This window comes from Microcebus murinus, chromosome 5, assembly GCF_040939455.1.
Source record: "Microcebus murinus isolate Inina chromosome 5, M.murinus_Inina_mat1.0, whole genome shotgun sequence".
In the NCBI taxonomy this organism is placed as follows: Eukaryota; Metazoa; Chordata; class Mammalia; order Primates; family Cheirogaleidae; genus Microcebus; species Microcebus murinus.
Window position 1 is genome coordinate 36,164,067 of NC_134108.1, and position 14,400 is coordinate 36,178,466.

The following is a 14,400-nucleotide window of genomic DNA, read 5'->3' on the forward strand; positions in this document are numbered from 1 at the left end:
CCATCACTGATTTTTGTCTTCAGCCTAATTACTTTCTATTATTTAAATAAACTGCACCTCCTGTGAGCTTTAAGTTTGTTTCTCTTTAGCTCCCTGCCACACAATGCCAACCACTCGTAGGGGAGGCCTCCCTGAGTGTCTTCTGCTAGAGCAGCCCTCATTTAAATGTCACACAGGATTGAGGGTTCGCCCCAAGCCTGCTTATTTACAAGGCCCTCTTTCAATGCCTACATGTAAGACTGCTTTGCTCAGATGTTCTCTTTCTGCATACTTGGTGGCCTTCCTTAGAGAGTCAGTATTTCCTAGTCCTCCTGCTGTTAAAAAGGAGCTTGCTGGGCCGAGCAAGCTGTTTTTATTAGATGCCACTTCAAAACAAAAGCACGACTGGGCATAAGAAAGTGAGTACCAGCCAACATCATTCATCAAAAGAGCGAATGTTGTTCTCTGAGCACGTCTCTGATTTGGAGGGCTTTTGGAGAGACTTCAGTGTCCTGTGCCAGCTCTTTGCTTTGCTCCCATTTATTCTCTGGAGATGGGACCAAAGGATCCCAGCAACTTTATTTTGGGAGCATGTATGTCAACATTCCAGTGCTAAAAACATCCTATTTGTCTGCCACTTGGCTGCTTGCTTTCTCATGTGTGAGTATAGAGAAACATGGTGAGGGAGGGAGGACGGAGCACCAATTACAGGTTCCTTGGGTATCTGCACACGTGAAAGAAGCAGAATAATCACAATGGAAGATTTTTCTTTCAGTCATTTCTGTAAATGTCACCACTTTTCCCTCCTTTAATTCATATGCTTTGGCTTTCTTTTCTCTTGAGACTGATTCAAACACTGTGGATATTTTTCATCTACTGGATAATTTCAGTGTATCCTGCCATAAATATTCTCTGTATAAAATATCTTCTATTTCATGCCCGTTAAAGACTCTCCTTCACTTATTTGAATATTGTCACCTCTACATTGTTTTTTAGAAAAAAAGTCCTGATTGTTCTGAATCAGCAGAGGATAGAGAATGAATCAATTTCTTTCCCCTTACATTTTTTATTTGGAAGCATTAGATTTATTGGAAGATGAGCATAGTGTATGTGTGTGTGTGTATATACAAGTGAAAAGCAATATAGTGTAAATGAGGAGATACTATGAGAAAAGGGAGAAAATAAGTGATTGTTGAAGAATCAGACTCAGTTTTGGCCTGAATATTCAAATTTTAAAGTAAACAATTAAACTTATTTAAAAAAGTAGTAATTTGGCTATATTGGGTTAAATAAAATGTTATTAAAATTTCAAAAAATAGCCCTTGCTCTTAAGTGCCCATCAATTCATGAGTGGATTAATAAAATGTGGTATATGTATACCATGGAGTACTATTCAGCTCTAAGAGACAACGGTGATATAGCACATCTCGTATTTTCCTGGATAGAGCTGGAACCCTTAGTAGTAACTAAGTAAAGTATCCCAAGAATGGAAAAACAAGCACCACATATACTCACCAGCAAACTGGTATTAACTGATCAGCACCTAAGTGGACACATAGGAACTACATTAATTGGGTATTGGGCAGGTGGGAGGGGGGAGGGGGGCGGGTATTTATATACATAATGAGTGAGATGTGCACCGTCTGGGGGATGGTCATGCTTGAAGCTCAGACTTGTGGGGGGAGAGGGGACAAGGGCATTATTTGAAACCTTAAAATTTGTACCCCCATAATATGCTGAAATTAAAAAAACAAAATAGAGCGCCCATGTTTTCTCTTAAGAAACCACAAGAGGGAGCAATTTAATAGTAGACTGAAAGACTGGTGCTAGGTTGTTTGGGGAGTTAATGTGAAAATGATACGTATCACTATCACTGTTAAAGAACTCTGTTGTCACTGGTATGAATTTGCGTGATTGACAAGAGGCATATGCATATGTAGGCATTTGTCTCAGGTGTTTATCACTTATTCAATTTTATATATGTCAATGCATCTTTTTCCTTTTTCTTCCATGTGTTTAGAAAATGACAAAAGGTGCTTTATTCTAATTGGTTATTCATTTACTTAGAATAAACTGAAGTCTAAGGAGATGTCACATTTCCTAAGCAGTTCCCATGTAGTCCATAAAATATTTGCGGAAACCCAGTTGATTCATTCATTTATTTCTTCCTCCCCCACCCCCCCAAAAAAACAACTGAGTCCTCCTCCAGGTTAGGGATATGATAGATGCTGAGGATAGAGCAGGAAATGACAGATGTGAATCCTGATGGCATCCCCTAATACTCTTTCATACTGAGGGATTCAGTGTGTATGATATTTGGATGTCAGAAGTTCCTGAATGAACTCATTGACTTTGGGTGAGTCATTTAATCTTTATGGGTTTATAAAATAGAGGTGTTGAAATATAGCAGTAGTCTTTTCCTTCTTTTTAAACTCTGCAGAATTCATAGTTCAAAATAAACCTGAATCAGAACAAACAGGATATAAAATTAAATAAATGCAGAGCTTCTGTGCTTTGGCCAGGGCGTATGGGGAAGGTACAAGTTGATACCTCCTTTCACCTGGGCCTCAATAGGATTCTGCAGGTCATAGCCAGAGATTAGTGACATTCAAAGTCTGGGACTTCAGGCTTTAATAATATGTGCTCCTGTTCAGAGATGGGCAAAGAAATGGCAAGTTGTGGCTCAGTAGGAAGCTGACAGATATGGATAAGATTATTTCACTTAGTCACTTTCAAATTCCTAACACAAATGTTTTAAAGAGAAAAAACAATAAGATGTTAACAATATAATATATTTGATTGCTTAAGTATGATACTTAATAAGTTAAAATAGACACATCCTTCTCACAACTCTACCTGTCAACCTGGCACCCAGGAACTTGGCACATTTTTTGAATTTCTAATGCCCACTCTTAGGTTATATTTGAAGAGAAAGTTATAAACAATAAGAAAGCAAGCTCAGGTTACTAAACAGAATGTAGAATGGCCCTAACAACCAGATGGGAAGAATGATAGACATATAATAGATAGATATAGACAAAAGGATAGGAAAGAAGGAAGGAAAGAAGGAAGGAAAGAAGGAAGGAAGGAAGGAAGGAAGGAAGGAAGGAAGGAAGGAAGGAAGGAAGGAAGGAAGGAAGGAAGGAAGGAAGGAAAGAAGGAAGGAAGGAAGGAAGGAAGGAAGGAAGGAAGGAAGGAAGGCAGGCAGGCAGGCAGGCAGGCCAGGAGACATATATCAAAATGTGAACTGAGATTTAAAACTCAAAATTATGGGGTCAGTTTAATTTTCTTTTTTTGTTTATCTGTATCTCCTATACTTTCTGCTGTAGACCTACATTCCTTTATAAACAGGAAGAAGTAAGTATTGTTTTTTCCACGGGGAATACTTCTTCTTGCCCGATAGGTATGCGTAAGTGATTGTGCTCAAAGAACTGCATTCAAATCCAGTGATCATGACAAACTGGAGACATTATCAAAACATGTGGGGTGGAGTTTAATACATCAAAGTACAGGCCAGCAGGCTTTAGAAGAAAAATCAAATAAAAATAACAGAAAATTATTAGCCTCAGAGAAGTGAATAATTTCCTGTGGTTTTCTTTTCAAAGGAAAGAGTCAATAAATCGATTGTGACTTTTATCCCAAGGCCAGTTGATTCTGAAGAATTCAGGACAGATTTTTATGCATTTGTGCTTGCTTGGTGGGAATGTGCATGTGTCTAACTCTAAATTTAAGCATCTAGAATTCACTTTTCAATATTGCTTTCCAAATAATTCCCTTAGGATATTATTTTTTAAATGACATTCCACATCTTTCTCCAGATGATTTCAGTATTTAATAACATTTTCAAATACATTGCATCTCTTTTAAAAGAGAGTGACTACTTAGAACAATGGACTCATTTGCTAGAGGACCAATATTTAGTTTTTGTTTAACTATTAAGCTAAAGACTTATAAGAATACATAATAAAAATTGAGAAATCATATGATAGTTTTCTTTTTTTCTGTCATGGATTAGTGACATTTTCCATGGCTGCATGGCTTCCTTTTAATTGTCACATCTAGCAATGCTAATGAAGCAGAGAGGAAAATTCTTAGTTCTGTTACTCGAAGTGGACATCTGACTGTGGTGCAGAAGAGCTGAGGATTATCTGAAGGAGAAGAGCTACATTTATAATAAAAGGCACACCCGGCCAGGAATCTCCGAACGTTTTATTTCTTTCACAGAGTATTGTAAAATAGAACAAGTAGAGGGGAATAGAAAAGCCTGGAGGCCATAAGGAACACTCTGCATGGCTGGTGACAGATGAGACAGCGACGGGCCCTGCCACAAAGACAGCACAGCGAGATGCCTGCTCTCCCGGAGAAAGCCTTTTCTCCTAAGATATATCTCTGCCTTTTCCTGAACAAATAGATAAAAGGATGTTGCAAAGGTTGCCCCACTCAAAGAGGGTTCAAGGGTCGAGGCACGCTCTCTGGAGTGGGGGGTCTCAGCTTTTTATTTCTGGTGGGGAGCTACTCCTCTGAAGGCAGATCACCCCGCAGCCGGAGCTGCTGAGTGGGAACTCCTGCACGGGGCGGTGAGCGTGGAGCTGGCCCGACAGCATTACGGCCCTGAAGCCTCCTACCCACAGGCATGCAACGGGCCAGTGAGCTGCAGCCAGCCCCACTCTGTGCCCCACAGATATTTTCAAGTGTCCAGGAACCACATGGTGTGTGCGTGTGTTTTTGTATATGGTGAGTTACAGACTGAATTCTGTACCCTCCCCAATTCATGTGTTGAAGGCCTGACCCCCAGTGTCACTATATTTGGAGATGGGCCCTTTAAAGAGGTAATTAAGGTTAAATGAGGTCACAGGATAAGGCCCTACTGCCCTATTCCAACAGGACTGGTGGAAGAAACACAAAAGAAAGAAACTTTGTAAGGACTCAGCAGAAAGGAGCTGTATTCAAGCCAAGGACAGAAGCCTCAGGACAGATACTTGCAGATACCTTGATCTTGAACTTCCAGCCTCAAGAACCTTGAGAAAATAAATCTCTGCTTTTAAAATGCTCAGTCTATGGTATGTTGTTATGGGATCTCTCACCAACTAATCCAAGGGGGAAGGAAAGTCCACATCTGTTTGGGATCTCTGCTCTGAGTTGCTGTCATCTCCCGGTAGGCACAGCAGATGGCAGTAGTGTCCTGTGGGTTGGGCAGTCAGCTAGCCTGCCAGGCTGTGGCTCTGGCTGAGGTAACTGATGGGTCAAAGTTACAAACTTCAAGGTCCAGGCTTTTTCACTGGGAAAAAACCTTTGCATTAAAGTGTCTGCCATGATCTAAATGTTTGTATTTCTCCAAAATTCATACATTGAAACCTCATCACCAATGTGATGGTGATGGTATTAGGAGGTGGGGCCTTTAGGAGGTGATTAGGTCATGAGAGTAGAGTGCTCAAAAATAGGACTAGTGACCTTATAAATGAGGCCCCAAGGAGCTGCCTTGCCCCCTTCCACTGTGTGAGGGTACAGTGAGTGCCACCTATTAGCCTGGAAATGAGCCCTTGCCAGACACAGAATTGTTGGCGCCTTGATCTTGGACTTTACAGCCTCCAGAACAGTGACACATTAAATTGCTGTTGCTTATTAGTCACTCGATTTATAGTTATTTCGTTATAGCAGATAATCAAATGGACAAAGACAGTGTCTATATAAATATGAATCAAACTGGGCTCTAGAAAAAGTAATGAGATACTATTTAAAAGGACCAATAAGGAAAATAATTCTCAGGCATTTGATGTGCCTGAGTCTGATCCCTTCTATTTCAATGATGATTTATTGCTATTTCATGGAGTCTAAGCTTGTGTCTTTGCTCATGGAGCTTGAACTCTCTCCATTGCTCACTGGACGTTTCTGCCTCTTTCTCCGAGCTTCCCTGGATGTGCTTGCTGCTGTGAGACCTGAAGTATCAGAACAGAGCCCATAGCTAGTTAGCTTTATATTGACTTCAAGAATACTTTATTTGTCCAGTTGCCATAATTGGGCCCTTATCTCCACAGTCCATTCTCAGCACTTACAGAACGAAAACTGTCCTCTGTCCCTCAGAAGGCTCTTGGAAATGGAAACAACCAATTTGGTGAACAGATAGCTAGCACCCAATCCTGCCGCTGCACTGCCATCAAGATGTTTCATTGCAAATCCATAGCAGGTAAAAACAAACACATAGAGATCCTCTCAGTGCTTATATATACATTAAACCTCTCCCATACTTCAGGGTTTGCTTTCTGAGAGCATTTTTTTTTTCACTTTTCACCAACCTATTTAAGGATTAAGATAATTTTGTTTATGATATAACTACCAAAAACTAGACAGAAATTTCAAACCTTCTTTATAGCACTGGAAGTCTTATGTCTAGGCAGTGTCTGGAAATGAACATATAGACAAGTGATCAAGACAATCATAATAGGTAGATAATATCAGTTCAAAGCATTGCACTCAACAAGTGTTCGTAATTGTCTGAATGTGTGTGAATGACCACAAGTAAAACTGGAAGTCACCAAAGACCACAGGACAGGGATCCAGCCCAAATAAGCATCTTACTGAGGCTGTTCCCTAATCCCATGAACATCTAAGGTAATTGTCAGTCTACTTGGATATAAATTGTTTTTTAAAAGTTCGTATCTTGCTCACTGAACAATAAGACTAAAATTAGTAAACTTGTCTATGAGAAGTCTGCTTGTATTTTGGATTGATAAAGGCAGATAAAGAGTTGGGGTCAAATACACGTAAAGACACACACATTATTTTTTTGGAGTCTTTTGGAAAGAAGCTTATTAGATCCTTGAGAGATAAACTTGATCTTCCAAAAGATATTGGTGACTTCAAATCTCCTTGTATTTACATATGTTTGGCTCAAACTTGATTGAGGACAGAAATCTCTAAGGTAAATTCCCTGGAATTCTAATTCTCTAGAACAGGTGTCCTCAAACTACGGCCCTATAGTGTTTTTGCCCATTTGTTTTTTCACTTCAAAATGAGATACGTGCAGTGTGCATAGGAATTTGTTCATAGTTTTTTTTAAACTATAGTTGGCCCTCCAACGGTCTGAGGGACAGTGAACTGGCCCCCTGTTTAAAAAGTTTGAGGACCCCTGCTCTAGAATATTAAGATTATTTATGAAAATATTTGGAAGACTTGTATTAACCATAATTTTAACTTCTATAAACTGATATTTTGAAACCTACAAAATGACCCCTAGCTGTTCCCGGGTAAGCCCCTGTTCACCCCAAAACATCTGGAGACTTTACATAGCTCTTGCTGTAATAGTAACAATGGACATGAATTTTGTGAGTGCTGCTTCAAACATGGCTAGCCTGTCCTAAGTCTGCCTATCCTTCCTCACCGATTCCTTCTCATGGGAACCACAATAAATGTTCTACTCTCTCTTTCTCTCTCTGCCTCATGACTGACCCTGGTCCTTCTTGTGAGTGACCCTGCATGGCATGTCCCTGCATACTCCAGGGAACTGTGAGTATAATAAAACTGTGAAACTCTTTCTGATTTCTCCCTTTGATCAGTGTCTAGCCTCACTATAGCTCATTCAAATTAATATGGTTAAAACAAAACTGTGGATTAGGAAAACATGCACATATTTATTTATTGCAGTACTCTCAGAGATGTTAATATGTAAATGTGTAAAGTGTCACTGTCAGACTTACTTCACTTTGAAATCTATTTTTGAGCAGAGTGTTTTGTGTAACTAGCATTTCTAGGATCCCCTTTGAGAGGTGTCATTCTGGAGAGATACTAATTATCTATGTAGGAGACCTGGGGTGTCAATAAGTATTGTCTGAAGATAAAATGCACTGGCATGATTGCAAAATGAAATCAAACATTATAGTCTAGGGAAAACCCAACTTCCCTACAAAAATTAAACTGTGGACTTTTCCTTCATCAAGGATTTGGCACACAGATATTGAATGGTAATATCTGAATGAGTTGACATAGTTTGTGGAGTCCATACTTTTAAAAATCCCTATATCTTTTGCACTTTCTAATATTTGAAAAATGTTTTTTGTGCATAAGACAAGTGCTTACTAGATGTCTTCTCTTGTATAGTCATTAGGTATCTCAAACTCAACCTGTCCAAACAGAACCGGTGATCTGATTCCCATTCTACTTCTCAAGTGGTATTTCCATCTATTCATGCACTCATGCCAGACACTCAGGAATCTAAGAGTCTCCTCCTTTTTCCTTACTGCAGTACCACCCAAAGCCCATCAAGCACATTTCAGCATGTCTGAAATCTTATACATTCTCTCCATCTCCAATACTGGTCTGAGTCCATATCCTCATCATTTCACACTGCAATAATTTTCATGTTATCTTCACTAGGGTTCCTTTCCCTAATCTCTGCCATTCCCAAGTCTTTCCTTCATAGTGATGCCAACATAATTTTTGTAAAGTACATTCCTGATTATGTTCTTCTCTTTTTGTAAATTACCTGCCAATTGATTTGCCATTGAACTATATAAACTAATACTCTTTCATACCTATTTTTCTACTATCTCATCCATGTTTGCTTTTCCAATCTTGTCTGGGTGTCTGCCTCTAGCACAGGGCACAATTCACATTAATCCAGTTGTGATATGTCTTGGTGCTTTTTCACCTGTTGCCGGGGACCACCTCATTTTCACACCAGCTACCCAATAAATACCTATTCATCTTTCAAGACCAAGCTCAAGAGTGTCCTTCTAAATGAAAACTTTCCTGATTTTTCTTCTTTCTTTACACACTATACAATCTACAGAGTTTTATTATATTTATTTGTTCACATGTTTGCTTTTGCCTCCTAGTTGACAAGTTTATAGAGGTAAAATATAGTGTATGACTCATCTTAAAATTTCCAAAACCTGACGTAGCACTTGATACATTCAAGAGTGTTTTACAACTGATTATTTAGTGAAAGGACCACCACCATTTTTTTGGGCATATAAAATAATATAAATTAGGTACTGTGTATTCATGACTTTATGTCATGTATGAGTATGATTGTAAAAGCACCTCCTCTAAATTAATCACCTAATACTGCCTCTTTTTTTCCAGTATGACTGGAAAGTAAAAAAGACACGTATATTTCTCTTCGGATGTTTTCTTCAAATCATTTAGTGTATTCTCACTTTCCTTTTTCATCACAGTCTCAAAAACCCACTATTATAAATATTTTTGGAAATCAAGAAAAATGATTCCCGATTCTGATTTTTCCTCTGGAGTAAATATAGCTGCATGAACAAATATCCATAATAGTCCCCAGACAGAAAAGAAGTACTTTTTCCAGACTTCCTATTTCAAATCCTTAGGGGGAAGGAAGGATTGAAGCCTTCTACTCTCCACATTTGGAAGAGCATAAGACCATGGAGCCACTTTGAGGCTTGTAAGAGGGTACCATTGTCTAAACACAGGATCTAGTCAACTCTGACATAGAGTTCTAGCCATTTCGTAGGAAGTTCTAGCCAATTACTGAGAATCAAAAGGACACATAACCATTTGATTTCCCAGAGACAAATTCTCTGAATTAATCTTAAGTCAGTTTTATGAGAAATTTAGTAATCTTTAGAAATTATTGATTTTTAGAATTTGCAGTCCTAGGTGAAACTGATTCGTTACCAATACATAATAAATGGCTATAAAAAGAGAACAATCAAGTTATCCACATTTTAACATCACTTCCATCTCCATTCTCACCTTTATATTCCCTATTAGAATTGTTGTAAGAGGAACAGATTTCAAAAGTGTCTTTCAATGAAAACAAAAGTAGTATGTTTCCAAAATGGGTGCTTCTCCATTTCTTCAATATGCTGGATACTTTTATGAAAAACACTTTAGCCAGATGGGCACAAAAGGCTTATTTTCCGTTCTAATGCTATGTTGGGGGATCTCGTTTGAGGAATAGGAAAGCTAGGTAGGAGGCAGTGAAGAAGATGCTTTGAACTTGAAAGAAACAGAATAGAGCTTTAATACTTACAGCTGTCCTCTTCTTCAGTTATACATTTCACAACATAACAGGCGTAGATGAACCCTGCCAGCTGAAACAAAACAGAGATGCTTTAGACATCAGGCAAAGGCAATGAAACTGGGCCTCACTGGGGAGTGGCTTTTCAAAACTAGGCAGTTTGCAGCCAGTCTCAGGGCTTCAAAATGGTCCATGAGATTAGAGCTCCACTCCAGGGTGGATTCTTGATTCAAGTGATGTTGATTTGTCTTACAAATAAATATATTGCTTTGTTTGTCTCTGATCTGCTTTTATGCGTAAGATTTGTTAATTGCTGGGCAATCTAAAACAAAGTATTTTAGGTACAGAAAAAAAATTATAGCCATTCATTAATGGATTAACACTTTCATTTGTGCCAATCAACTTCTAGTTTACTTTTCATTAGCTTGGAGCCTAGGATTCTAAAATTGGATTCCCACAGACCATCAGAAAAATGTTAAGGAGATTCTATGATATGTTGTGTGAACTCTCTGTAAGTAAAATAAACCTCATATTTGGACCTGTAACAGGGACTAGGACATACAGAGCAAAATTAGGTTGACATATAACAGAGAAGTGATGAGGTAGACACCTGTAAACAAGGAGTATCACCAGTGCATTGAATTTGGGATTACACACATCATGTCATCCTTTTCTGAAACATCCTACAAAAAAAGTCCCTATGGTCAGTGAAGTCTTTTCTCACTGAAATTAGTTCCTGTAAAGGCCGACAGCAAAGTCATTTGATATCTATCCCCTTATATTGAGTGATTTTATATGCCTAAATATCTATATAATATATATTTATTTAGTCAAAGTGTGAGTGCTGGTCAAAGGAAACAGATGAATATAATTTCTTAATAAGTGGGTAACTTAAAAAAAATAATCCTGTTGGGGGAATCCTTAAAGGTATGTCCTCAGAACAGTGATGAAGATTATTCACAATGACATTTCAGACAGGCATTGATCTGGCTGAGTACTGATCTCACATGATAATATTTAGTGTGGAGAAGGGAACATTAGGAAAGGCTGCAGTCTTCAATCAGAAAGCTAAAGCACAGGGAGAAAAGGAGCTGTTGTGATAAGCCTAATGAAGTTGTTTTTCATTAGGTGACAGCAATCTTCTGGAGGATATGAGTGGAACATTTTAAGTCAGAAGGTACACTAATAGTGTTTAATAACTACAAAACTATTTGGAGACAAAGAGGAGCCCAGTGAAAAATAATTTTAGCAAATCTCTAATTTGGGTTTGACAGAGACAGCACGTTCTGGCAGATTCTAACTATGTTCCAAAGAGGCCTCCCATGCAATAAAACAGTGGTCATCCTGGACAGAAGAAGAGGCAGCAGTGACCCACCTTGGGCAGGCACAGTTGGGGAGGAGACCTATGCAACACATTTTTCAAGGGCTTTTGTTTTTGGATCCTGGGTGAAAGGGAATGTGCACCTCTTGCCCTTCCATCCTCAAATGTGGTCTCTGAACTAGTACATATCACCAAGAGATAAATGTGAATACCACTGATGCTACATTAGCAGAATTAGTTTTCTTTTTTAAAAAACGTTTTAGGCCGGGCGCGGTGGCTCACGCCTGTAATCCTAGCTCTTGGGAGGCCGAGGCGGGCGGATTGCTCAAGGTCAGGAGTTCGAAACCAGCCTGAGCAAGAGCGAGACCCCGTCTCTACTATAAATAGAAAGAAGCTAATTGGCCAACTGATATATATATAAAAAATTAGCCGGGCATGGTGGCGCATGCCTGTAGTCCCAGCTACTCGGGAGGCTGAGACAGAAGGATTGCTCAAGCCCAGGAGTTTGAGGTTGCTGTGAGCTAGGCTGACGCCACGGCACTCACACTAGCCTGGGCAACAAAGCAAGACTCTGTCTCAAAAAAAAAAAATAAATAAAAAAAAAAAAAATAAAAATAAAAAACGTTTTAGAAAAAAATCATCAAATCAGCCTGTTTATCTTTGAATTATATGTTAGTATTGTAAATAAAATAGTGATAGTAAGAACTACTTCCTTATATAATAGAGTCATCAGGATCATTGTTTTTATGAGTCTTATTTTTAGAGTTCAGAGTACTAGTTAAAAGCCAGCGTCTCACATTTGGCTTTAGCAAAGAGTTTGATTTGACCAGAGAAGAAAACACATAGCAATTTGAGCATTTTCATGGGTACTGGAAAAATAGAGACTGTACTAACACTTTTTAGTTTTTTATCCACAAGGACCATGAAAGTGCTCTTTTCCTTGAGTGAGAGTCCCATGGGTTGTTTGTCTTTAGTACTTGTGGCTATGGTTAGGTCAAGAGCCTATGGGTTTGGTTGGGTGCTGCTAATACCTTCACCTCTTCCTCCATATTAAGTTCTTACCATATGTGGCTAAATGCTACATAATAGATTTATCAATAGTTTAGCTCTTCTTTTCCATTTTAAATACTTATTGAATTATTTGTAAAGCAATTTTCTTCCTAATTACAAACTTTTCTTTTGATTCTCACTTACCACTTCATTTTTTCAAAACTAAAGTCTAGGTAGCAAGCACTGACAAATTCTGAAATTCAGGGCCAATAAGTTTAAACTTCTCATTAAAGTGTGACTAGATTCTAGATTATTAAGTATACTCTCCCAGAATGCAGCTAAGGGCACTGCATTCTGCTTACTAGTAATCTTTTAATTGTATTCAGTTGCATTCTTTAACTATCAGGGGAGCTCCTTTGATATAAAAGTAAATCCTGCTGCAATTTGTTACACAACCTTGCTGATTAAGAGAACTTTAGCTTTTAATTTGGTCATCTTTAAATACAAATGGAAATTTGTTTCCTCCATATTAATCAAAATTCATAAACCCTGCTATCTTTCAATTTTCCTACACCAGATAAATTTTTAATTTAATTTTAACTCCCCAACAGCAATTTATAAAATTTACCTTCAGAAAAGGGGTTTCAAATCATTTCTAACAAGTCTGAATGCCTCCTATAATGTGCAACTCTGCTAATTGCTCCCAGGGCTACAAAGATGAAATAAACCAGTGTTTCTAAACCTCAGTACCATTGACATTTTGGATTGGGTAATTCATTTTTGTGGGAGCTGTTATGTGTTGTAGGTTGTTTAAACAGTAGCATCCTACAATCAAGACAGTCAACAACTGACGCAACCAAAAATGTCTCCAAACATTGCCATATGTCCCTAAAGGGGCAAAATTGCACCCAGTTAGAGCCACTGTTTTAGATTTAGTGCTAGCCTTAAGGAATTTTCAATCTTGTAGCAGGGATACAAATAATTGTAATTTGAAGTAGATTTAGGTAAATTATGAGAAGGAAGGAAAAAATTTTATGTCTACTAAGTGACAGACAGTAAACTGGATGCTTTCATATGTTAGCTCATTAATCCTCATAACCAACCTTGGAAGAATGTTATTTGTATTTCTGCAGATGAGAAATAAAGTGGGGCTTGTTTTTCCAAAATGAGATCATCAAGCAGGGAAGGTATGGGTTATGTTCAGGAAAGAGCCAGTAGTGACATCTGATGAGAGTACGGGGACCTCATACTAGAGAATGGAAATCAAAACTGTAAGGCAGATTAAGGCCATGATCAGCAGGCTTCGGCTGCATATCGAATTGCAATTCTCACTCTGCTATTTTTCTATGCAGCATGCTTAAGGAGCACCAGCTACCAAAGTATAAAATTTTTCATGGAATACAAATCCTTTTTGATGTGATATTTGACTTCCTTTCTAGCTTCATTTTCCAACACTCTTGGTCAGAATTGATGCCAGTAGTAAGCTGTTGGCAGTTTGCTGACATATATCAGGTAGTTTCTCTCTTCTGTTCCTGAACTCATTTCTCCATTCTGCCAACTAAGAATGCTAATGTTCCTCCTTCCCCTCCTCACTCCACCTTACACCTTGAATGATTTTAACTCATTCTTTAAAAATGAATTAAAGTGTTGCTGGCCCCAAGAACTGTAAACCCATTCTCAGAGTAGGATAGAGCTTGGTACTTTTGAGTTTGACCTTGAAAGGTAGGAGGGTTTTGAAAGGGAATAAAGAAGGGAAAGGAGAGAGGTGGAGAGGACATCTTCCAAGCAGAGCTCAGAAAAGAGCTGAGAAGATATGAATTATGTTCAGGCCCCATTCTGGAGGAGTTTTGACTTTATGAATGGAATTAATGGGATAAAAAGCACAGAACAGAGACTCATGTTATTATAGATCTGAGTACCTGCAATTGAAATAGAATGATTTTATTTCATTCCTTACTTAAAGTTGGCTGAAATAATAATAGATGGTACCTATAGCATTATACTAGGCAAACACACCATTATTCACTTGTGATAAAACAAAATATTCCAGTTGTTTTAGTCTTTCTTTGGCATTCAAAGCAGAGCTAAGTTTACATGTTTTCATTTTTATTCATCTTTTCAC

General features: G+C 38.3%; 2 protein-coding genes across 3 annotated transcripts in view; both read right to left on the bottom strand.

The window, feature by feature from the left end:
- TPD52L1 (TPD52 like 1) overlaps nucleotides 1-14,400 on the bottom strand; it is a 377,442-nt gene that overhangs the window by 331,534 nt on the left and 31,508 nt on the right. The window lies entirely within an intron of this gene.
- NKAIN2 (sodium/potassium transporting ATPase interacting 2) overlaps nucleotides 1-14,400 on the bottom strand; it is a 967,023-nt gene that overhangs the window by 17,113 nt on the left and 935,510 nt on the right. For both annotated transcript variants that reach the window (XR_001157261.2, XM_012777552.2), the window contains exon 5: nucleotides 9,980-10,040. Coding sequence is in view for 1 of the 2 variants with exons in the window: in XM_012777552.2 (XP_012633006.1) it covers nucleotides 9,980-10,040 (61 nt within the window). In the remaining variant the exon portion in view is untranslated. The remainder of the gene's footprint in view (nucleotides 1-9,979; nucleotides 10,041-14,400) is intronic.